The sequence below is a fragment of the Moschus berezovskii genome, chromosome 12 (assembly GCF_049115385.1).
Source record: "Moschus berezovskii isolate FMDL1 chromosome 12, NW_MosBer_1.0, whole genome shotgun sequence".
NCBI lineage: Eukaryota > Metazoa > Chordata > Mammalia > Artiodactyla > Moschidae > Moschus > Moschus berezovskii.
In genome coordinates this window covers 88,295,964-88,320,322 of record NC_142471.1, presented here as the reverse complement: position 1 = coordinate 88,320,322, position 24,359 = coordinate 88,295,964, and the positions used below count along the sequence as shown (strand labels likewise).

Genomic DNA, 24,359 nt, shown 5'->3' with positions numbered 1-24,359 from the left:
TGGGTAAGTCAAATCAATAAACATTTTCTTCCAACCGATAAGTGGGGGAAACTTTCAGCAAAACATTAATGAGGAAAAAAGCAATTTTGAGGACTGTGTCTTGCTTCCTTTGGGTTACATATGTATCTATATACCTGCATATACCTAAATAATGAACATAAATTTCCATTAGTATACTAATATACATATATAATATATATATGCTATATATTTGCATATTTACTATACACCTATAGACCTTATATATATGTATTGTATATTCCCTGATGGCTCAGTGGTAAAGAATCCACCTGCAGTGAAGGAAACGCAGGAAATGCGAGTTCAATCACTGGTCAGGAAGGTCCCCTGGAGGAAGAAACGGCAACCCACTCCAGTATTCTTGCCTGTAAGACTCCATGGACAGAGGAGCCTGGCAGTGAACAGTCCATGGGGTTGCAAAGAGTTGGACATGACTGAGCACAAACACGAGATACTATCTGTACCTCGAATTTAAAATAAATTTATTGGAAAATGCCAAAGGGATTTTAAAAAGATCAAGAAGGGAAATTTTACATTATCGGAGGAAATTTTCACATTATCAAAATGAAAAATAAAATTTGTCAAATAATTTTCATATCAGGATTTTCCAACTCAAAAATCCGGGGTTTGCAGAAAGACTGGAATAGAACTGGTGGATGATTCCGGAGACCCTCAGTGGGTCACCCCGCCTGTCACTCACCCAGTGATGGCCATGTTTATTTCAACATTCACGTAACTACCACGCACCTAGCTCCCATGGAGCCATTCACGGACAGGGGAGGGCACAGCAGCAGCTCTCTGCTCTCTAGAACCTACCCTACAACACACGACGGAAAATTAATAAGTAGTCAGGGGCTGGGTGGTTGGGCTTTCTTGTGTACTTGACAGTCATGGTATTGGTAGAAGATGCGTATTCCACGTATGAAGCGTCACAAATCTTCCGTGAGTCAGAAGAGTCTGGCGGCCCATTAATAATCTCCAGAGACTCTTTATCACAGTTGAGGCTGTTGGAGCAGAGGAAAAAGCAGGCATCAGCCTTTGGATTCGTGGTCCCTCTGGCAGGCAGCCTCCCCGCCTGGACCCGACCCAATCACATAGCTTTGCTCACCAGATTTCTCAGGCTTGATGCCTACAGGGAAAGAGACTCACCCTTCTGGAGAGGGGCATCACCCAGGATCCTCCCCTCACTTGACTCCACATCTCCTGGGCAGCCCCACTGATGGCTCAGGGAAGCCCACCCAGGCATTTGGGATCAGGACCCACCAGAGGGCACAGTACGGCCAACCCTGAGGACCGTTTCCTTGGACAAGCAAAGAGTCAGGGGAGGCTCAGATATGAGTGTGTGACACCAATCCTGGTTCACCCTCTGCATCCCTAACACAGGGGGCTCAGGACCCCCTCTTGGCCTCCAGGACCTGCAGAGGCGAGAGGGGCGTCCAGCTCTCCCTGCGGTAGGCAAAGTGCGCACACGGGTTGTCACACTCCTGCTGAGGTCTCCGTCTCCTCCCCCTGCCCATCAGACCTGACCCCACCCTGTCTTCCTCTCTCAGCCCCCAGCATGTGTCCCACCCGGGAGGGAGGTTGGAGCCTCTCTAGGCTAAAACGAGACACAGAAGGGACATCTCACCAGGACACACACTTGACACTCTCTAAGTTAGTGGAGCTAACTTTTAGTTAGTTAGCTGTGCCCTCCCCTGTTTAGTTAGTTTGCTCTTCGACTGATTCCTTCCTTGGTGCCAAGGACAGTGAGGACAAAAATAAATCTCTGCAAAAGTGGAGAGGTCAATCAGGGGACGTTTTCCATATAATCTATCCCTCTGACCATAATAGAAATAGGAAGCAGGAAATGCCTGCCTCCTTCAGCCCTGGGGTGTGGTTTGGGTAGATGGTCTGAGCCCTGCTGTGGGGCAGGCATCCCTAGGTTGTCCTCCTCACATGGAGCAGCTCCTCCACCTAGTGGGAGACCTGACCTCAGAGAAGGTCTGGAGGGACAGAGCCCTCAGTCACTAGAGAACATCACCTGTCTCAACCACCACCCTGGACTGCATGTGTCCAGCCATGGAAATGCGGCTCCTGCGTTTGTATCTGTGAAGACTAACCTGCGATAGAAATGCTCTAATTTACTGCGACGTTGCAAGTGCTTCCTGTTGCCGCATCAGTTCGTTCACTTTTCCTGTTATCATTCATTACTCTTTCTTTCTCTCAATGGTTCGCTCCTTCATTCATTCAGCCATCAGTTAAAAAATTACTCCCTGACCCCCCAAAGATTGGGCTGCTTTCTCTAGAGCAAATTTAGACATCAGCAGGAGTGATGTTATGCTGTCAATTCCCCCAGAGTTTTGCACGGATTAATGGATGGGGCACAAATCCGAGAAAGATCTGCTCAGCTGTGGACACAGTCAGAGCAGGGGGTTCAGGTGTGATGGAAAAGTTCTTCCTCCAGTGAACTCATGAACTAGGAAATGAGGACCCTAAGCAGCAGATGGTGGGTCTGGGAGAGGTGGAAGGTGCCTTCCAGGCAGAGGGGACAGTGTGAGCAGAGGCTCAGAGCCTCCCAACAGTCTGGTGGGTCCACAGCTCAGAGTGTGCTGGCTCAGCTCAGAGAGGGGCAGAGGGGAGAAGAGGTTAGAAGGGAGGGGAGATCCGGGGTCCCCTGGAGGGATCTGAAAGTCATGCAAGGAGGGCCAGCTTTATGCAGAGGGCAGGGAGCCATGCAGGGTCGTCAGCAAGAGTGAGCTGATCTGGAGTCAGGATGTGTGCGAATGTGTGTGCTGGGTGGTGCGGGGGAATGGGAAGGGGCAAAGAGGACACCTTCCCATGAAACCACAACATCAGCAAGGAGCACTTACTGGAGATAACGTACTTCCAAAAGAATTTTGTAACCTGGGTCCATCTTGATGATCCAGACACATTCCGTATGCAGTCCCAGATAGGGGTAGATCACTCCATATTCCTCTTCATAAAGGCCCCCACACAAATTTTTATCTTTAACTGAAGAGAGAATTCCAGGTGCCCAGGAGAAGCACCAGGCCGGCAGGGAGGGTACCACCCCTGGACGCCACACCACTGTACGTGGTCCTAACTTCCCCTTCGACCGATCACAAAGGAACCTCCAGGGTCTAAGTCTGCAGTCCCCCCAAAGTGAATCTTATCTTGTACTCTCCAGAACATAGCAAACCCACACACATTAATGCAATTTGTTCTGACACCTGAAAATAGAAGAACTTCACACTTGCATGATGAAACATTTTTCATCAAGTGAGGATAAAGATAGTACTTTCCTCAGGGGTGCTTATCATGAAAAGACTTCCTATTTGTAAAAAATGCTCAGCGAGTACCTGGGCCAGAAGTCACCAGGGAAATCAATCAATCAATTATCAATCATCAATCAGCCCTCTCATCAGGAGGAAGCCTGTCCCTCCACCCAGCACCCCTCCTGCTGCCAGCACACCCTCTGCCTGGACACGGTGATGCCCCTCAGCCCTCCAGGCTCTGGCCATTGGAAGCAGCTTTATCACCCTGGGACCCCTGTGCTGTGGAGAGGTGGCCCAACTCCTTCCTGGTGAGGTTGTGCAGGCAGGAGGGCAGGGGAGGCTTTTGGGCTGTGGAGGAGGAAAGGTGGGGAGGGGAGGAGGGGCACGGTGGGAGTCATGAGAGGTCAGGGGGTGTGGGGCCCTAGGACTGTTAAAACCAAGGCCAAATGTCAGCTCCGGAAATGCCAAGTTCCTTTGACCAAAACGGTAAACCGGTACTAGTGTTTCCAGGAGAGCTATTGAAACGGCAACCCCCAAGCACTTCTGTGTGATGAGCAGGAAAGGATGAAATGATATCTATGCACTTACAGGGAAGCCCATCAGTTGGATCCAGTGTGGCTGAAAGAAAACAAACAGACAAACAAAAAATCAGAAAGTCAAGATGACAAGGTGGAAGTTACAGAAGAGTCGAGCCTTTCGCACAGACAATGTGGAGAAGGGCTGAGTCTCAAGGAAGGTGCAGAGCACAGACAGAAGCCTGGCTGTCCTTGTCCCTGGGACAAACCTGGTCTCATAGGGGCAGGCAGCATGGAGGTCTGGCCCTCCACCTTCAAGACTCCCTCACCCAGCTGCTTTCTCCTCGTCTCTCCAATTCCACCATGTTTCCTGCGATGCCCCCACTCCGGAGCCTATTACAGGTCAGCACTCGGGATGCTGACCCACCTGTCCTGATTTCCCCAAGAATTTCCTAGTCTGAGCATTGTAAGACCCTCTCCCGAGAAACCTCTCCAACCTAGTCACAACAAGACATTTCATAAAGCTAATGAACGTGAACTGTTTGGACAATTCTTTACTGAGGTCAATGAACAATCTGAGGGTGAACAAAATGAAATCAATTTTCCACTGGAGTGAAGTGAACCATCTGAATTGATGAAGTTTCACTGTACCAGGGAACTGAGTCTGGGGCTTGGGTCAGGGGTGCTGATCCAGTCCCTCAGCCTCCACCATTGATGAGACCCTGGCTTGTCCTCACGATGTGACCAGTTGGTACGGACAGACAGTGCAGGAATCAGATGGCCCTGGGGCTCAGAGCTGCCCAGATGACAACTGGATGGCTTTAGACAAGGCATTTATTGTCACAAACCTCAGTCCATTCACCTATAAACTGGAAATTAAATAGTAACAGGTTTCTTGGTTGCAAAGGACAGTCCACGCACACACAGCTCAGTGTCCAGTCCAGAGAGGCTGTCCACTACGCTCCCTACCACTGTCACCCTCCCACCACATTCATTTCCTTTTCCATAGACACTGTTTTCCTCGGTAAATCGAAATCAACAAGTGCTCTGGAAGCTATGTGACCAGAGATGTCAACCAGGACACTGGGGTCTGTCTCCAGCTGCCCGTCCTGAGTACCGAAGTGGCATAGGATTGGGGGCCACAAAGGAAACCTCCCCAACCTCCATGGATGGATGGGACGTCCATCACATAGGCTCTGGAAAATACAAATCGAGGTTTCTCTGAAAGCAGATCTCAAGGGCAGAATCACATCTCCCTTCATGGACCCACATGTCCGGTGACCTCCTCTGATCTAAAATCTGACGTCCCAGCTTTGAAGCAGGGGAACAAGGAGCCCTTGTAAGAGTTCAGGACACATCACCCCAATACATGCTGCCTTGATCTGTTGATTTGAACTGATGGCGCTTGAGAAACGATAGATACAGGAAGGCTCTGACGGACCTGTTTCTACTTATAAGCTGCCCACAAAGTGTCCCAGGAGAGAACTGCGGACCACCACCCCCCCCCCCAACCAAGAACAGGGAGACGGGAAGGTCCTGATCACAGGAGACTGGGATAAATGCTGAGAGGGATCTGTGCTCACACGCTGACCGCACAAGCCCGTCCTCCCACCTGCCTCCCACCTGGCTCCTGGTCGTGACCACAGTTGCCTGCAGGGGAGCAGGGGGTGGGGAGGGAAGCAGAGTGTGGGCTGATGAAAAGAGCAGTCTGAGCAGAAAAGGGGAGAGAAGAGGGAAGGACAGAGTGAGACCCACAGAGAGCAAGGAAAAAGGAGACAGAGGCTTCCCCGAAGGCACGGCGTCCTCTGCTTTCCCTCCAGCACCGAGATTCCTCACGGGTACCTCCGTGTTCAGTGCAGGAGCAGCGCCCAGCCCCCTGCAGGGCTAAGACCCCCCATCAGGATGTCCTCAGCCCTGCTGGGAGCTGCTGCTCCTGCAGGTCATTCCTGAGCTCATGTTGCTGCCACGTCTCCATCCCGGGGGCAGAGGCAGAGCATCCCACCTGTCCTGGGGCTTCTGCAGGGGCCCCTGTTTCCCTTTGGATGCCCCCTCCAATCAGATCCAGCCCGAGTCCCACCTCCAGCACCCATACCATCACACTTCCAAGATCCCTGCAAAGCTGCCCAAGACTGGTTCACCTCCTCCAGGTCTGGACTGAGGACTGGCTGTTTCACCAGGCATCCCAGGGGATATTGGCATAAGGCTGAGGTGGAGGGGAGGCTGTTGCTGCTGCTAAGTCACTGTAGCTGTGTCCGACTCTGTGCGACCCCATAGGTGGCAGCCCACCAGGCTCCCCGTCCCTGGGATTCTCCAGGCAAGAACACTGGAGTGGGTTGCCATTTCCTTCTCCAATGCATGAAAGTGAAAAGTGAAAGTGAAGTTGCTCAGTCGTTTCCGACTCTTAGCGATCCTATGGTCTGCAGCCCACCAGGCTCCTCCGCCCATGGGACTTTCCAGGCAAGAGTACTGAAGTGGGGTGCCACTGCCTTCTCCCATGTGAGGTATCTAGAATGGTCAAATTCATAGAGACAAAAAGAGAATGGCAGTTGCCAGGAGCTGGAGGAGGGAGATCGGGGAGTTACTGTTCAATGGACATGGGGTTTCAGTTTGAGGTGATAAAAAATGTTCTGGAGACAGATGGTGATGATAGCTGCACAGCAATGTGGATGTACTTTAACATCACAGAACTATACTCCTGTTTACTGAAATACAGCTGATTTACAAAGTTGTGTTACTTTCACATGTACAGCAAAGTGATTCACTTCTATATATACATATACTTGTCTTTAGAACTATACTCTTTTTTAATATATTTATTTTTAATTGGAAGATAACTGCTTTACAATATTGAGTTGGTTTCTGCCATACATCAACATGAATCAGCCACAGAACTATACTCTTAAAAATGGCTGAAATGGTAAATTGTACATATTTTTTATCAAAATAAAAAAGGTTCTTCCTATCTGTAATTTGCTCTTTTCACTTCATTTGATACCATGAATGTTAATAAAGGTACTCTGTCTGAGAGGGGAGGCAGGGGGCCCAGAAAACACATGTCAGAACAAGGAGGGAGAGCCCAGAAAATGTTTAAGAGTAATTATATGCTCAGCCCTGGGTCAGGGCCGTCCTGCTGGACCCTCCTCCTCCAGGGGCCAGGCTGAGGGTGGCATCTCCTTGGAGGAGAGTAACTTGCAGACCCTCTTCTTGGGCAACAAGCGAAATGCACAGACTCTCTAGGTGAACAGGAAGCAGAGAGGCCTGGGGGCAGGGGGCTGGGGGCCAGGCTTTACCTGTGCTGAGCAGCAAGGCCCAAGGGATGGTGCTGGACAGCTTCATCTTCGCAGCCTGGCACCAGCCTCAGCAGTGAGCCTGGCCCCGGAGGCCTGGGGCTATATACACACAGCAGCTGACACCTGACTTCCTCCTCCCCTGGAGCCCAGCCCCGCAGGGCTGCGGAAGCCCCGGGTTCTCTGGGGGAAGGGGGCTGCCTGCTGCTTCCCCCTTGTCTTTGTCAGAGATTCTCTGTGTCCTTCCCACTCAGACTGGGAAATGATGGCCTGTTTCTTCTCTCCCCTCCTGCTTTTTTGGTCCTCGATGAAGGTTGGCAAATTAGCCACAGACCACCACAGACCACCTGTTTGCAGGGCCCTCTTCCCTGGGGTTCAGCTACAGCGTATCCACCTCTAGTTACTTCATAAACCTCAGTACGACTTGGATGGAGAGAAACTGAGACCCAGAGAGACCAAGGGGCTTGCCCACATCCCAGGGCGCCAGTGGCAGAAGCAGGACCAGTCTTACGTCCTGACTGCCTGGTCTTAAGAGCCCTCTGATCCCCCAGGGCAAAGGCAGGTAAACAGATCCCTGCCTGCTCCAGGTGCGGGTCAGAATCGGTGGGGCAGCCGGAGTACGGTCAGCCTGTGTGTGGTGTGTCCACAAGGGAGAAAGGTAAGCGCACGTTGGCATTTATTCTATACTTATCCCAAGACCCACATAGTTCAGACTAGTGAGGGTGCTACAGTTGTAAGAAACCAGAAGAGCTCCTTGTTGAAAACATGCACCAGAACCCCAACACGTGGAGGAGATATAAGCCAACTTTCTACCAGGTATTTATCCAAGGAAATGAAAACATGTCCACACAGAATACTGTGTATGAATATTCATAGTTGCCTTATTCATATCAAAGAGTGGTAGAAACCCAAATATCCATCCATCCATCGTCAAATGCATCAATTCAACATGGTCTGTCTATACAATGGAAGTCATTCTCCCATTTAAAGGAATAACTGGTCAATCGCCTTTCAAGGACCATTACAATTACACACCAACCAGGAGAACATGATGTCCATGTTCCTGATGGTAAGCAACTCTGAATTTTATTAAATTTTTCAGAATTCCTAAAAGATTAGAAATGCTCATAAAACATCTTTTAAAATGTGCATTTCTCCAAATTTCAGTAACTTTGGTCTCTTTTCCATATATTCTGGCTCAACTGTAGGCCTTTGGTGAAACGCCTGTTAATGCATATCTTTGGGCCAGTTTCCACTACTATTGCATCACTCACTTTTCCCTATGGGTTGTAGAAACTTCCTGTTCTAAGTCATATCTTTCTTTACAGAAGCCCTAATGGGTTCACAGTGGGAGAAACACTCCACCTCAAGCAGAGCCCAAGGAAGCTGCCTGAGCCATCTGGCCACTCAAGCTCTCCTGGCTGATGAGACAGGTTTCCCTCTCAGAAAAAAATGCTGGTTCTGCGCCAGTGGTGAAGCTCCCTGGTTGTGACCATGATAACAGGCAATAATCCCTCACAGTTCCCCTCCATCTAGAATCTCTCTTTCCTAATCATTTCCAGATTCCTCTACACACAGAATGCTTCCTGGCCCCGGTCTGTGGAGAGGTCAAGGAGCTGCCCATGGATGGAAGTGCCTGGATGGAGGGAATGCAGGAACCATGGGAGGAAGGCAGTTCCTCATCTTACGTCCCAGCCCAAGCAGCCTGTCTTCATCCTACGTCATCCCGCATCAGGCCCGCTGTCCTCCCCTGCAGTGTCCTTGCAGCCCTGTGGCTGCCTGGGGGGGAAGAAAACAGTCTCTTTTCTAGGGGCACTCAGGAATCGAAGTCTTAGGTTCCTAAATTCACAACAGCCTCCGGAGAAAATTTATGGGCTAACAGCAGCTTTTGAGGACTTCCGTCCCTCAGAGGATTGTCCCAAAGCCCATGCCTGGTTTCTGAGGGTCCCAAACAAGCCTGGTCTCCTCGCTGCCCTGTGGACTGCTCCCCCGCACACCTCTCCTCTCCGTGCGATGCGCTGGGTGTCTGCACCTGGCTCAGAGACCCCCTAAGACCTCCCACTCCATCAGCGCTTCCCAGTACTCTCTTTCTAGACCATCCCATGGGTAGGTATCGTCTCCTTCTCAGTGACCACGCTTTTATTCTCAGGGAGGAGCTGAAGGGTCTGCTGGGCATTTTGTAAGCTGCCTCCCCGGAACCACAGCTTTATTCAGTGTCTGTTCCCCTTGCATGTGCCACAGGCCTTGGGAGAAGCTGACCGCAGACCCAGCTCCAAGAACTGGCCTCAGTGGTGACAGAGGTGGTGTGAGTGTCCCCAGGAAGCTCCCTATCCTGGTGATGGTGCAAGAAAGAGCATGTCCCCAGGGGAAGGGACAGGGGAGGCCTGGCTGCAGGGGAGGTGGGAGAGGTCTGCTCCACGTCCTCCCAACTGAGGGTGAAGCCAAGGGAGGCAGAGCAAGAGGACGGTGGGCCGCCAGTCCAGAGCCACTGGGCAAGCTCGCCCCCAAAGCCCGCTCCCTTCCAGCTCCAGGAGGCACTGCCCATCCTTGTGGTTGAAGGCATTTGGGATGGCGTGTCAGTGTCTTGAAGGAAGAAATATCCTCACCCCTTCAAGGTGCCATGAATCCCAGAACAAAAAAGTGTTCTGAAAGTTTCTTCAGTTCAGTTCAGTTCAGTCGCTCAATCGTGTCCGACTCTCCGCAACCCCATGAATCACAGCACGCCAGGCCTCCCTGTCCACCACCAACTCCCGGAGTTCACACAAACTCGTGTCCACAGAGTCGGTGATGCCATCCATCCATCTCATTCTCCGTCGTCCCCTTCTCCTCTCGACCCCAACCTTTCCCAGCATCAGAGTCTTTTCCAGTGAGTCAACTCATCGCATGAGGTGGCCAAAGTATTGGAGTTTCAGCTTTAGCGTCAGTCCTTCCAATGAACACCCAAGATTGATCTCCTTTAGAATGGACTGGTTGGATCTCCTTGCAGTCCAAGGGACTCTCAAGAGTCTTCTCCAACACCACAGTTCAAAAGCATCAATTCTTCGGCGATCAGCTTTCTTTACAGTCCAACTCTCACATCCATACATGACCATGGGAAAAACCATAGCCTTGACTTAGAGAGTCTTAAAGAAAGAAAAACATTCTATCCCCTTTTTGAATCCCCAAGCTGGCAAACCTGCTCCAGCTTGTGTGTGTGGGGGCGGGGGTGTGTATGTGTGTGTGTGTAGTTAAAGCAAAAATTTCAAATCCTGCAACAGAAAATTTACCAAGGGTGATGCCAGCCATTCTTCATTGCTCGTAATGTAGTGGAATTCCTTCCAAAGACTCATCAGTAAAGAAGCCATCTTGCTGGATGTTTCTCACAGCTGCACTTCATGATGTTAAGCTTGTACCCGTCAGTGAGTGGTTTCCAAGAGTTTTGCTTGACATCATTAATAGTTACAGAAGCTTGTTTCATCTGTTTTGAATCTACTGATTGTCATTATAGATTTTATGTTTATTCTGTTAACAAGTTCCTCTAAACAGTTTTTTGGTATATCAGTGTACTCCAGGAATAAATCCTTATGCTTTACAAACATTATCACACTACTAAGTTCAGTTTCCAAAACTGTATTCTATTTCATTTTTTGCTCTTATATTGACATCTATGTTCTTGAATTAGATTATTGCATGAAGTTTTCTTTCCTGTACTGTTCTTTTCCATTCCTCGTATCAGATTGTACTTACATCAGATTATTCTAAATTTATAAAATGAGCTAGTTACCCTTTTCACTTCCTCAAGATATTTTGGAAAAGTTAAAGGTCATTGAAACTGTGATTTTCATTGTTAAACTCTCTGTAACTATTAACTTTCTGAAAAGTAATCTTCTTATTATTAATTCCATTTTTTTGTTTCCTAAATTATGAAAGTATGATAACATATTTACAGGAGATTTGGAAAATTTAGAACAAAGTTTTACATCGATTATGTTCAGCTCAGCCTAGAACAGAAGGAAATACGATTCCCATGTTAACCTGTGTGAAGACTGGCTGGAAAGAAATGCAGTACTTTACAGGATCATTGAAAATGCATGTGTGAACCTATACTCATTCACTCATTTAAGAATCGCACCTTGGACATTGGAGTCCCACAATGGTACAACCACACAACTAATAAACAGATGATAAGTTAAATGACCCAGAGATTTACACAAGGTAGGTGAGGGGGGAAAAGGAGCGAGATCCCTGCACCTAGGAGGTGACAGGAAGATGATAAGGCAACGTTCGCCCTCAATCTGAACCATGGTACCCTATATGGGGGGGTCTGGCAGAGGGTGTGTGGGTTGAGAGGGTGGGACAGATGCAATCCTGGCAGATGAGATCGTGTGACAAAGGCACGGAGTTGCCCCAAATTCTTCAGTCTCCAAAACTCAGTGTGTGATGGTCCAGCATTGAGAGGAGCAGAGGGGAGAAGAGGTTAGAAGGGAGGGAAGGTCAGAAAAGGAAAGATTTTTGAGAACTAGGCTAAGGTGGGTAAACTTATCCTGAAGACAGAGATCCATAGAAGGGTTTTCAACAGGAAGTGCAAATGCAATCAGATGTGTTTAGATGCGTGTGCTGGATGGTGAACTGGAAGAGACCAGGGTGGGATCTTTCCTAAAATCTACATCAGCAGAGAAACCTCACCTCCAGGGAACTCCCTTGAGGAATGAGACCCCAGCGTGACTTTCTGAGCTGGTCTCATCAGGATGGTCCAGATAGACGTAGTGGTGCTCTCAGGGGAGTTGATGACCCTGCCCAAGTCTGGGAAGAGACTCCACAGCCCCCAACTCTCCAAAGAGAACAAAATAACACACAGGAGGATGCGGGCGCGCCCTCGTGGTGGGGTTTGTGTCACTCAGGCAGACTTTATGCTTCTTTGTCATCCTAACATCTTGGCCTCTGGTAAAATGCAACATCAAAACCTGAATCTGGGAATATTACTAAGCCATAAAGAGCACAAATTTGAGTCAGTTCTAGGGAGGTGGATGAACCTAGAGCCTGTTAAAGAGTGTGAAGAAAGTCAGAAAGAGAAAAATCAATATTGTATATTAACACATATATATGGGATTTAGCTTCCAAGGTCAGCTGAGATTGGCCACGTTCAGGGTGGCATGGTCGTATCAAACCCACCAATCCTAAAGAAAATCAGTCCTGAAGGTTCACTGGAAGGACCGATGCTGAGGCTGAAGCTCCAATACTTTGGCCACCGGACGTGAAGAACTGACTAGTTGAAAAGGACTCTGATGCTGGGAAAGATTGAAAGCAGGAGAAGGAAACAACAGAGGATGAGATGGTTGCATGGCATCACCAACTCAATGAATATGAGTTTGAGCAAGCTCTGGGAGTTGGTGATGAACAGGGAAGTCTGGCGTGCTGCAGTCCATGGGGTCGCAGAGTTGGATATGACTGAATGACTGAACGGAAGCTGATGGGATTTGGGGCTTGGGTTCACATGGTACAGAATCTGCCTGCTAATGCGGGAGACCTGGGTTTGATCCCTGGGTCTGGAAGATCCTCTGGAGAAGGGAATGGCAACCCACTCTAGTATTCTTCCCTGAAAAATTCCATGGACATGACGCAGCAACTATGACTTTACTTACGGGATCTAGAAAAATGGTATAGATGAGCCTAATGGAGATGCAGATATAGAGAATGGACCTGTGGACACAGTAGGCGAGGGAGAGCGTGGGACGAACGGAGAAAGTGGCATCAACATATATACACGATCATGCGGAAAATGAGCTGCTGGAGAGAAGTTGCTCTGTAACACGGGGAGCCCAGTCTGGTGCCCAGTGATGACCTAGAGGGGTAGGATGGAGGTGAGAAAGGAGGCTCACGAAGGAGGAGATACGTGTAAAATTAGGCTGATTCATAATTCATAATTAAAATATGAATTCATAATTCAAAATATGGCAGAAACCAGTGCAACACTGTAAAAATTAAAAACCAACCAGCCAACCAACAAAAACCCCTGAATCTGATGATCCCACGAACAAAATACGCTTTACTCTGCAGATCTTTTTAAGACACCCGAATGTAGTTATAGTTGGCCAGTGGGCGTTAGAAGAAATTTAATGCATCACCATCAAATATTCTTTATCACCAACCACATCGTCAGAAAGTTTAGCAGAAAGATGCTCCAATGCCTCTACTCTGTCTTAGAGGTTTATCTTGGGCACAAGAGGGAAATAGTAAATAGGTAACACTGTCTGAAGACAGGCCTCAAAAAATAAAAACCCCTATGATTTTAAAGAGTCTTCATACTTTCAAACATTTATTAGATCTTTCATTCATTTGTTGACTCCTAGGTAAAACAAGCAAACAAGCAATAGACACGCATCCAGGAGAGACAAACTCAGACATCAGCAGGAGTGATGTTATGCTGTCAATTCCCCCAGAGTTTTGCATGGATTAATGGATGGGGCACAAATCCGTGAAAGATCTGCCCAGCTGTGGACACAGTCAGAGCAGGGGGTTCAGGTGTGATGGAAAAGTTCTTCCTCCAGTGAAATCATGAACTAGGAAATGAGGACCCTAAGCAGCAGGTGGTGAGTCTGGGAGAGGTGGAAGGTGCCTTCCAGGCAGAGGGGACAGTGTGAGCAAAGGCTCAGAGCTGCCCAACAGTCTGGTGGGTCCACAGCTCAGAGTGTGCTGGCTCAGCTCGGAGAGGGGCAGAGGGGAGAAGAGGTTAGAAGGGAGGGGAGATCAGGGGTCCCCTGGAGGGATCTGAAAGTCATGCAAGGAGGGTCAGCTTTATGCAGAGGGCAGGGGGCCACGCAGGGTCTTCAGCAGGAGTGAGCTGGGGTCAGGATGTGTCCGGATGTGTGTGCTGGGTGGTGCAGGGGAAACAGGAAGGGGCAAAGAGGGACACCTTCCCATAAAACCACAACATCAGCAAAGAGCACTCAACTGAGCACTGACCTGAGAAATGGAATTATCAGTACAATTGTATAACCGCTCTTCAAGAGGATGGTCCAGGTACACTTTGGCTCCCATGCTAAATAGCTGGAGATCCTCCCAGAGATGTTTCTGCGGAAGTCCCCACATTTTCTAGTATCTACAACAAAAGGCAGGTTTCTTGGTGCCCAGAGGCTGTGACAACCCCTGGGTTGGGAAGTGGGGGTGGTTGTACCATCTTGGGCCCCACACCATCATTAAACCTTGCGATTTCTGGATTCCAGAAATCACAAATCAACATCAATGATCCAAGTCTAATGACCTCCAAAAAAGTGATTTTAATGTTTCACTCTTTTAAGCGTTTTAAAGGGAACCATATCCATCACTGAAATTTGTTTTCACCCCTGTAAACAGATATATTTAATCCCTCTTCAGCAAATAAATCTTTATCATCAATTCATGGCCAGACTGGAGGTCAGAAGGTACACACAGACCCCTCCTTCTGCGTCCTGCGTGTCTCTTCCCAGTGAAGCCTGAGAAGTAGCAAAGGAGTGGCCCGAGGAGCCAGAACCCTCAGTTCAGTTCAGTTCAGTCGCTCAGTCGTGTCCGACTCTCCGCGACCCCATGAATCACAGCACGCCAGGCCTCCCTGTCCATCACCAACTCCCGGAGTTCACTCAAACTCATGTCCACAGAGGCGGTGATGCCATCCAGCCATCTCATTCTCTGTCGTCCCCTTCTCCTCCTGCCCTCAATCCCTCCCAGCATCAGAGTCTTTTCCAGTGAGTCAACTCGTCGCATGAGGTGGCCAAAGTATTGGAGTTTCAGCTTTAGCATCAGTTCTTCCAATGAACACCCAGGATCGATCTCCCTCAGAATGGACAGGTTGGATCTCCTTGCGGTACAAGGGACTCCCAAGAGTCTTCTCCAACACCACAGTTCAAAAGCATCAATTCTTCAGCGATCAGCTTTCTTCACAGTCCAACTCTCACATCCATACATGACCACGGGAAAAACCATAGCCTTGACTAGACAGACCTTTATTGGCAAAGTAATGTCTCTGCTTTTTAATATATTATCAAGGTTGGTCACAACTTTCCTTCCAAGGAGTAAGCGCCTTTTAATTTCATGGCTGCAATCAGCATCTGCAGTGATTTTGGAGCCCAAAAAAATAAAGTCTGACACTCTTTCCACTGTTTTTCCATCTATTTCCCATGAAGTGATGGGACCACATGCCATGATCTTTGTTTTCTGAACGTTGAGCTTCAAGCCAACCTTTTCATTCTCCTCTTTCACTTTCATCAAGAGGCTTTTTAGTTCCTTTTCACTTTCTGCCATAAGGGTGGTGTCATCTGCGTATCTGAGGTTATTGATATTTCTCCCGGCAATCTTGATTCCAGCTTGTGCTTCTTCCAGCCCAGCGTTCCTCATGATGTACTCTGCATATAAGTCAAATAAGCAGGGTGACAATATACAGCCCTGACACAGTCCTTTTCCTATTTGGAACCAGTCGGTTATTCCATGTAGAGTTCTGACTGTTGCTTCCTGACCTGCATACAGGTTTCTCAAGAGGCAGGTCAGGTGGTCTGGTATTCCCATCTCTTTCAGAATGTTCCACAGTTTATTGTGATCCACACAGTCAAAGGCTTTGGCATAGTCAATGAAGCAGAAATAGATGCTCTTCTGGAACTCTCTTGCTTTCTCCATGATCCAGCGGATGTTGGCAATTTGATCTCTGGTGCCTCTGCCTTTTCTAAAACCTGCTTGAACATCTGGGAGTTCACAGTTCACATATTGCTGAAGCCTGGCTTGGAGAATTTTGAGCATGACTTTACTAGCATGTGAGATGAGTGCAATTGTGCGGTAGTTTGAGCATTCTTTGGCATTGCCTTTCTTTGGGATTGGAATGAAGACTGACCTTTTCCAGTCCTGTGGCCAGACCCCTCAGCACCATGAAAACCCACTCACTGTGCAGACCTGCAGGGAGCGCTGGGACCCACTCAGTGACACCTAGGCTCCACATCTGTAGGTGAGGATAAAAAAAGCACTTTCCTTCGGGCATTTTGATCTAATGAGCTCCTGGTTGGAAGGTGCTCAGCCAGTGCCTGGGCCTGGAAACCTCTAGAGCACACGATCCATCTCTGGTCAGCTGCACGCTCTGACCCGGACCATCACGATGTCCTCACTCCGTCTCCCTGAGAAGCTCTCATCTCTGACCCTGAAGACGGAGATGTCCCCCTGCCATTAGGAGGCCGCTCCATCCTCCTCGGCCACCTGCTGCATGGAGGTATGGCCCCATCCTCCTCCCCCCAGTGAGGCTTCTCCCAAGTTTGGAAGATACGGTGGGGTGGAGAGAAGAAATGAGGCGGCGGGGGGAGTCCTTGGAGGTCTGGAGAGGCTGGAGTTAGGGATTGTGATGACGGAGCCAGGCTGTGGAGTACAGAAAGCTATGTTCTTTTGGTAACAGGTACGTACATTTCCCTTGTAGAGAAGCCACTTGCACCTCAACTTTAAGGTTCATCTCTACGTGATGAAGGGAAGTGGTGAAATCTTATCGTCTACACTTACCTTCATCCGATTCTGTTGAAATCAGTGTGGCTGAAAGGTAGCAAAACAGAAAAACATCATGAAAATGAGACGTTACAGAGGGGTCAGGGTAAGAGAATGGAAAACGCACAAGCCTGTGAGGATGAGCTGTGTGCCAAAGGATGGCACTGAGATGAGAGAAATGCTTTGCTGTCCTCCACCCTGAGGACTGTCCTGGTCACACAGGGGAAGGGCAGAAGGAGGGCCTTCGAAGGCTAGCCCATTCAGTTTGATGTCTTTCTTTTCCCCAGATCTACTCAGTTTAGGGCCAATGTTTCCCCTCTGCAGCCAGAGTTGAAGTGTCAGCCCCCAGGAAGGTGACCGTGACCACCTTGTCCCTTTAGCCTAGGACTATCCGGGTCTCAGCACTGAACTGCCTTCTCCCAGAAAATGTCTCAGTCCCAGCCAAACTAAGAGAGTAGTTTACCCAACTAGGACATGAACGTTTCTTGTTAATCCTTTGGTGGTGAATTTGATGTTGGAGTGAACACATTGAGTAAAATTTTCAGTTAAGGAGAAGTGAACCGTCTTAATTTGTAGAAGTTTCACTGTATCAGGGACCTGAGTTAGATGCATGGATCAAGGGCCCTGATTTCCATCACATGGCCTCCCAGGGTGGACCTGCACTGTGGCTTATCTTCATGATACAACTATCAGGCGTAGCAAAGCTTAAGAATATGAGATTCTTGGCCCTGGGTCACAGCCCTGTGGGGATGAGAGATGCATGGCTTTGGACAAGTTATTTTCTCTCCTTAAGCCTCAATCCATTCATCTCTAAAATGGAAATTCAACAGTAAGAGCCTCCTTGGTTCCAGAGGACAGTCCACACATGCGTAGCTCAGTGCCCGGCCCAGGGATACTCCCCACTAGGGTTACCTGCCACTCATTCATTTCCGTTCCCATAGAAACTGCTGTCCTTATTAAATAGAAATCAACAAGTCCTCTGGAAGCTATTTGACCATAAAAGTCAACCAGGACACGAGGGTCCATCTCCACCTACCTTTCCTGAGTCCTGAAGTGTCGTTGAATTGGGGGCACTGTTATTTTCAAATTTCTTTTGATATTGATTTCTAACATAATTCCACAGTGATAAGAGAACAGACTCTATGATTTCAATACCTTTAGACCATGAAATTTTTGTACCTTGTTTTATGTCCCTGGATGTGTTCCAGTGTCTCCTAGTTTGTAGTCTATAGGAACCTGAATAGAATTGGTATCTTACTGTTGTATGAAAACTGTATAAACCTTAATTATGCTGAACTGGTTCACAGGGCTTCTCAGGCCTATAATATCCTTTTACTTCTCTGTATAATAATTCTATTAATTTTGAGAGTTTGATATTGAAACTCCAATGAAATATCTTAATTTATCTGTTTAAAAAAATAGCTGTAATAAATAGCGGAACTATATGTAACTTTGTTCTGTATTTCCCAAGTCTCCTGTAAATGTGTTATCACACTTTCATGATTAAAAAAATAAAAATTAAAATATTAAAAAAAAAAACCCTCCCCACCCTGGGGCATCCATCACTGTCTGCTTGCTGCTGCTGCTGCTGCTGCATCACTTCAGTCATGTCCGACTCTGTGTGACCCCACAGATGGAAGCCCACCAGGCTCCCCCGTCCCTGGGATTCTCCAGGCAAGAACACTGGAGTGGGTTGCCATTTCCTTCTCCAATGTGTGAAAATGAAAAGTGAAAGTGAAGTTGCTCAGTCGTGTCCGACCCTTAGCAACCCCATGGACTGCAGCCCACCAGGCTTCTCCATCCATGGGATTTTCTAGGCAAGAGTACTGGAGTGGCTTGCCATTGCCTTCTCCACTGTCTGCTTAGGAAGATACAAATGAAGGTTTGCCTGAAAGCAGGCCTCAAGGACAGAAGCAGAAATCATTCCTGTCCCTTCAGGTGACGTATCTGGCCTGGACCCACACGTACAGTGACCTGCTCTGATCGAGTCTGAGGTCCTGACTTTGAATCTGGGGAGCAAACAGCCTCTTAAAGGAGTTCAAGACACATCACCCCAAAACATGCCATCTTGATCTACTGATGATTTGAACTGAAGGCACTTGAGAAACAACAGAAGCAGGAGGGGCTCTGATGGACCCGTTTCTACCTACAAGGTGCCCACGAAGTGTCCCAGGAGAAGGGCTGCCCCTTCCCACCCCCACCCCAGGCCAGGGAGACAGGAAGGTCTTCATTACAGGAGCCTGGGATGGATCCTGAGAAGGATCTGGGTGCACCCATTGACTGCACGACCCTCTCCTTCCACTCGCCCCCACTCAGCTCCTAGTCGTGACCCACCATTGATTGTAGGGAGAGAAGGGGGGAGGGAAGAAAGAGCCTAGTCATGGGGACAGTCCCTGACCGGAACTGTGAGCAGCGGAGGAAAAATAGGGAGAGGGGAGGGAAGCTGAGTGAGGGAGGGGAAAAGAGGAAATGGAACTGAAAAGGGCAGAGGAGGGACAAAATGAGACAGAGAGAACCAGGAAGGAGGAGACAGAGGTTTCCCTGAAGAAATGGCTGCCTTCCTATTCCTTCCCGCCAGCACTGGGAACCAGCATGAGTAGCAAGTCCCTCAGTTGTGTCAGACTCTTTGAGGCGCTGTGGGCTGTAGCCCGCCAGGCTCCTATGTCCAGGGAATTTTCCAGGCAAGAATACTGGAGCAGGTTGCCATTGCCTTCTCCAAGGGATCTTCTCAACCCAGGGATCGAACCCTCATTCGTGAGTTTCCTGCATTGGCAGGCAGACTCTACCACTAGCGCTACCTGGGGAGCCCAAACCAGCAAGGGGCCCAACGTGTTCAGTGCAGGCCTAACACCTAGCCCCCTGAAGGACTGTGGCTGCCTGGAAGGATGTCCTCAACCCTGCTGGAGTTGCTGCTCCTGTTGGTCATTGCTGAGCTCGTGTTGCTGCCATGTCTCCATCCTGGGGGCAGAAGCAGAGCACTCCCACCTGTCCAGGGGCTTCTCCAGGGGCCCCCGCTTCCCCTTGGATGCCACCCTCCAATCAGGTCCAGCCAGGGTCCCACCTACAGCACTCACACCGTCACACCTTCAAGACCCCTGAAAAGCTGACCATGGCTGGTTCACTTCTTCCAGGTGTGGGTGAGGGCGGGCTGTCCGCAGGGCATCCCAGGCGAGTGAAAGTCGCTCAGTCGTGTCCGACTCTTTGTGACCCCATGAACTAAACACTCCATGGAGTTCTCTAGGCTAGAATACTGGAGTGGCTAGCCTTTCCCTTCTCCAGGGTATCTTCCCAACCCAGGGATCGAACCCAGGTCTCCCATATTGCAGGCAGATTCTTTACCAGCTGAGCCACCAGGGAAGCATCCCAGGGGACATTGGTTAAGGCAGAGGGGGCCCAGGGAATACATGCCAGAACAAGGACGGACAACCCAGAAAATGCTTAAAAGTCATTATATACTCAGCCCTGGGTCATGGCCATTCTGCTGGACCCTCCTCCTCCAGGCCAGGCTGAGGGTGGCATATCCTTGGAGGAGAGTAACTTGCAGACCCTCTTCTTGGGCAACAAGCGAACTGCACAGACTCTCTAGGTGAACAGGAAGCAGAGAGGCCCGGGGGCAGGGGGCTGGGGGCCAGACTTTACCTGTGCTGAGCAGCAAGGCCCAAGGGATGGCGCTGGACAGCTTCATCTTCGCAGCCTGGCACCAGCCTCAGCAGTGAAACTGGCCCCAGAGGCCTGGGGCTATATACACACAGCAGCTGACACCTGACCTCCTCCTACCCTGGAGCCCAGCCCCACAGGGCTGTGGGAGCCCCGGGTTCTCTGGGGGAAGGGGGCTGCCTGCTGCTTCCCCCTTGTCTTTGTCAGAGATTCTCTGTGTCCTTCCCACTCAGACTGGGAAATGATGGCCTGTTTCTTCTCTCCCTCTCCTGCTTTTGTGGTCCTCGATGAAGGTTGGCAAATTAGCCACAGACCACCAGGATGCCCTGTTTGCAGGGCCCTCTTCCCTGGGGTTCAGCTGCAGCGTGTCCACCTCTAGTTACTTCATAAACCTCAGTACGACTTGGATGGAGAGGAACTGATACCCAGAGAGACCAAGGGACTTGCCCACATCCCAGGGTGCCAGTGGCAGAAGCGGGACCAGTCTTACGTCCCGGCCGCCTGGTCTAAAGAGCCCTCCTGTGTCATTCAGGGCAAAGGCGGGTAAACAGATCCCCGTCTGCTCCAGGTGCGGGTCGCGATTGGTGGGGATGCTGAAGTACGTGTCAGCCTGTGTGTGGTGTGTCCACAAGGGAGACCTGGGCACACCTGTCAGAATTCTTTCTATATTTATGATACCAAGACCATGTGGCTCAGTCTGATGAGTGTCACAGTTGTGAGAACCCAGCAGAAGCCCCTATGGAAGACAGTCTAGCAGGTTCGCGAATGTTCCACACCAGTTTCTATATGACCCAGGTTTCCACTAGATATTTACCAAGGAAAAGAAAATGTGTGTCCACACAGAATATTGTGCATGAATATTCATGGCAGCATTATTCCTAAGAGACAGAGTGAAAAAAATCCAAATTTCCATCATCTGATGAATATACAAAACATGGTCCATCCCTAAAATGATAATCATTCAGCCATCAAAAGGAATGGTGGCCCATTTGCCTTCCAAGGATCATTACCAGTTATATACACACCAACCAGGAGAATCCAATGTCCAGTTTCCTGATTAAACAGCTCTGAGTTTTACCAAGTCTTTCAAAACATCTTGGTGATTACAATTGTTTGAAATAATATCTTCTATTAAAATGTGCATTTCTCCAACTCCAGTGCATTTGGCCACTTCTCCAATGTTTCTAGTCCAACCCCAGTTCTTGTGAGAAATGTCTGTTCATACATATCTTTGAACAAAGCTGTTATTATGGTTGCATCACTCATTTTTCCTTATGAGTTGTAGAAACTTACTGCTTTTACTAACTCAAACCTTTCTTTACAGGAGCCCTAATGGGCTCCCAGTGGGAAGGACATTCCACCTCCAGCAGAGCACAGGGAAGCTGTCTGAGCCATCTGCTCACTCAAGCTCTTCTGGCAGATGAATGGAGGAGGAAGTTTATCGGACAGCGTCTCCCTCTCAGAAAACAATGCTGATTCTGCTCCAGTTGGTTAGGCTCCTTGGTTGCAATTTGTATAAAATGCAATCATTCCTCATAGTTCTCCTTCCATCTAGAATCTCCCTTCCCTTACCATTCTCTGTTATCCCTTACAGTCCCTACACACAGAATATTCCCTGGCTCTGGTCTGTGGACAGAACAAGGAGCACCCCATGGCTGTAAATGCCTGGATGGAGGGAATGCAGGAGCCATGGGAGGAAGGCAGTTGCTTGTCTTCCATCCCAGCCCAAGCATCCCACCTTCAGTCCCCACGTGTCAGGCCCGCTGTCCTCCCCAGCAGCATCCAAGCAGGGCTGTGACTGCCTGGGGAGAAAAGAAACTACAGTCCCTTTCCCAGGGACACTCAGGAATCAGTCTTAGGTTCCTGAAGTGACTGTGCCCTCTGGAGGAAATTTATGACGTAATAGTTTTTGAGGACTTCCATCCCTCAGATGATTGTCCCAAAGCTCATGCCTGGTTTCTGAGGTTCCTAAACAAGCCTGGTCGCCTTGCTTCTAAGCCCCTTCCCTGTGGACTGCTCCCCTGCACACCTCTCCTCTCCATGAGAGGCACTGGGTGTCTGCACGCGGTTCACAGACCCCCTCTAAGTGTCTCCCACCTCATCAGATCTTCCCAACTGCTCTCTTTCTAGACTGTCCCGTGGACAGGCATCGTCTCCTTCTCAGTGACCACACTTCTAGTCCCAGGGAGGCTCTGAAGCGTCTGCTGGGCATTTTGTAAGTTGTCTTCCCAGCCCGGATTCCCTCGTCATTGACAGAGAGCTACAATTTCATTCAGCTTCTGTTCCCCTTGTGTGTGCCGTGGACCGCGGGAGAAGCTGACCCCAGACCCGGCTCTGAGAGGAGGTCAACAGCAAGTCCCCGTCCTGGTGACGGTGCAGGAACGAGCATGTCCCCAGGTGAAGAGACAGGAAAGGCCTGGCTGCAGGGGAGGTGGGAGAGGTCTGCTCCACGTCCTCCCAACTGAGGGTGAAGCCAAGTCACAAGGGAGGCAGAGCAAGAGGACGGTGGGCCGCCAGTCCAGAGCCACTGGGCGAGCTCGCCCCAAAGCCCACTGCCTTCCAGCTCCAGGAGGCTCTGCCCGTCCTTGTGGTTGAAGGCATTTGAGATGGGGGTCCCAGTCAGAAGGAACCTGACTGGCAGGTGCAGAAAAGACAACCTTACCCCTTCAGGTTCCCAGGACTTGAGGGACACAAAGTTTTTCTAAGATTCCCTAGAGAGTCTTAGAAGAACAACAACTACCTTCTGTTTGAGCCCCAAGCTAAGCAGACCTGCTCTAGCTCTGCCTTTCTTTGGAGGAAAGGCCATAATTCCTAAATCTTCCTGCACAATATTGATGAAACGTGATGACAGCCATCTTGTGGTGTTCTTAACTCTACTGCTGCTGCTGCTGCTAAGTCACTTCAGTCATGTCCGACTCTGTGCGACCCCATAGGCGGCAGCCCACCAGGCTCCTCTGTCCACAGGATTCTCCACTGGAGTGGGCTGCCATTTCTAGGAATGCTCTTTATATCTCAATCATAAACTATATGTTTTACTGGATATTCTTTCTAGTTGTGATTTATGAAAGCAAACTTGCTTCCTTCAATGACTAATTTCTAATAGCTTTGTTACAACGGTAACAGTTATTCAATTTTTTTGAGTTTGTTTCTGTATCCATTGAGGTGTTAATATGGATTTTAGTGTCTATTCTATTAATATGAGAAGTTACTTTCACAGATTTTTTTTTATTTCAAGTTATCTTTGCATCTTTAGGATAAATATTTATTTTTAAGAGTATTTTTTAAATTATGGAATTTAGTTTCCTGAAGTTCTGTCTTATTCTTTTTAATTTTATGCTTGCACCTATGTTCATAAATTTTATTTCCTGTACTATCCTTGCCTATTACTCATATCACATCATAGTTTTATCAGATTTTTCTATATTTAAAATGATTTGGGTAGCCTTTTTGAGTTCTCTAAGATATTTTGAATAAGATAAAGATGATTGAAAATAGCAATATTTCCTTATAAAACTGCCTGAAAGTATGGCCTTTGAGCACAAAACTTTTTTTCGCTCTGTGGACAATTTCAGGGCATCAGTCATCACATTTTATTAAATAACCTCTGATGCGGTTATGAATGGATTGTTGTCTTAATTTTTTTTTCTGATAGTTTGTTATTAGTGTGTAGAAGTGCAATAGATTTGTATATATTAATTTTGTATCCCGCAAGCTTACCAAGTTCATCAATGAGTTCTAGTAGTTCTTGGGTAGCATCTTTAGGATTTTTTATTTGTACTATGGGGCTTCCCAGGTAGTGCTAGTGGTAAAGAATCAGCCTGCCAATGTAGGAGTTAACTTCAGCTCAGTTCTTTCTGACTCTTTGTGACCCCATGGCATGCCAGGCTTCCCTGTCCATTCCCAGCTTCTGGAACTTACTCAAACTCAGGTCCATTGAGTCACTGATGCCATCCAACCATTTTTAAACCCCTTCTCCTCCTGACTTCAATCTTTCAGTATCACGGTCTTTTCCAATGAGTCTGTTTTTCGCATCAGGTGGCCAAAGTATTGGAGCTTCAGCATCCATCCTTCCAGCAAATACTCAGGACTGATTTCCTTTAGGATGGACTGGTTTGATTTCCTTGATGTCCAAGGGACTCTGAAGAGTCTTCTCCAACACC

General features: G+C 48.6%; 1 protein-coding gene and 1 pseudogene across 1 annotated transcript in view; both read right to left on the bottom strand.

Annotated features, from left to right (window-relative positions):
* The window catches only part of LOC129555129 (spermadhesin-1-like), a 45,334-nt gene extending 25,107 nt beyond the window's left edge, over nucleotides 1-20,227 (bottom strand). Inside the window, exons 1-2 of the mRNA XM_088841977.1 lie at nucleotides 20,182-20,227; nucleotides 16,561-16,590 (exon numbers count right to left, since the gene is read on the bottom strand). Of these exons, the coding sequence (XP_088698103.1) occupies nucleotides 16,561-16,590; nucleotides 20,182-20,227 (76 nt within the window). The remainder of the gene's footprint in view (nucleotides 1-16,560; nucleotides 16,591-20,181) is intronic.
* Nucleotides 492-7,123, bottom strand: LOC129555283 (spermadhesin Z13 pseudogene; annotated as a pseudogene).
* Nucleotides 20,228-24,359: the final 4,132 nt, after the last annotated feature.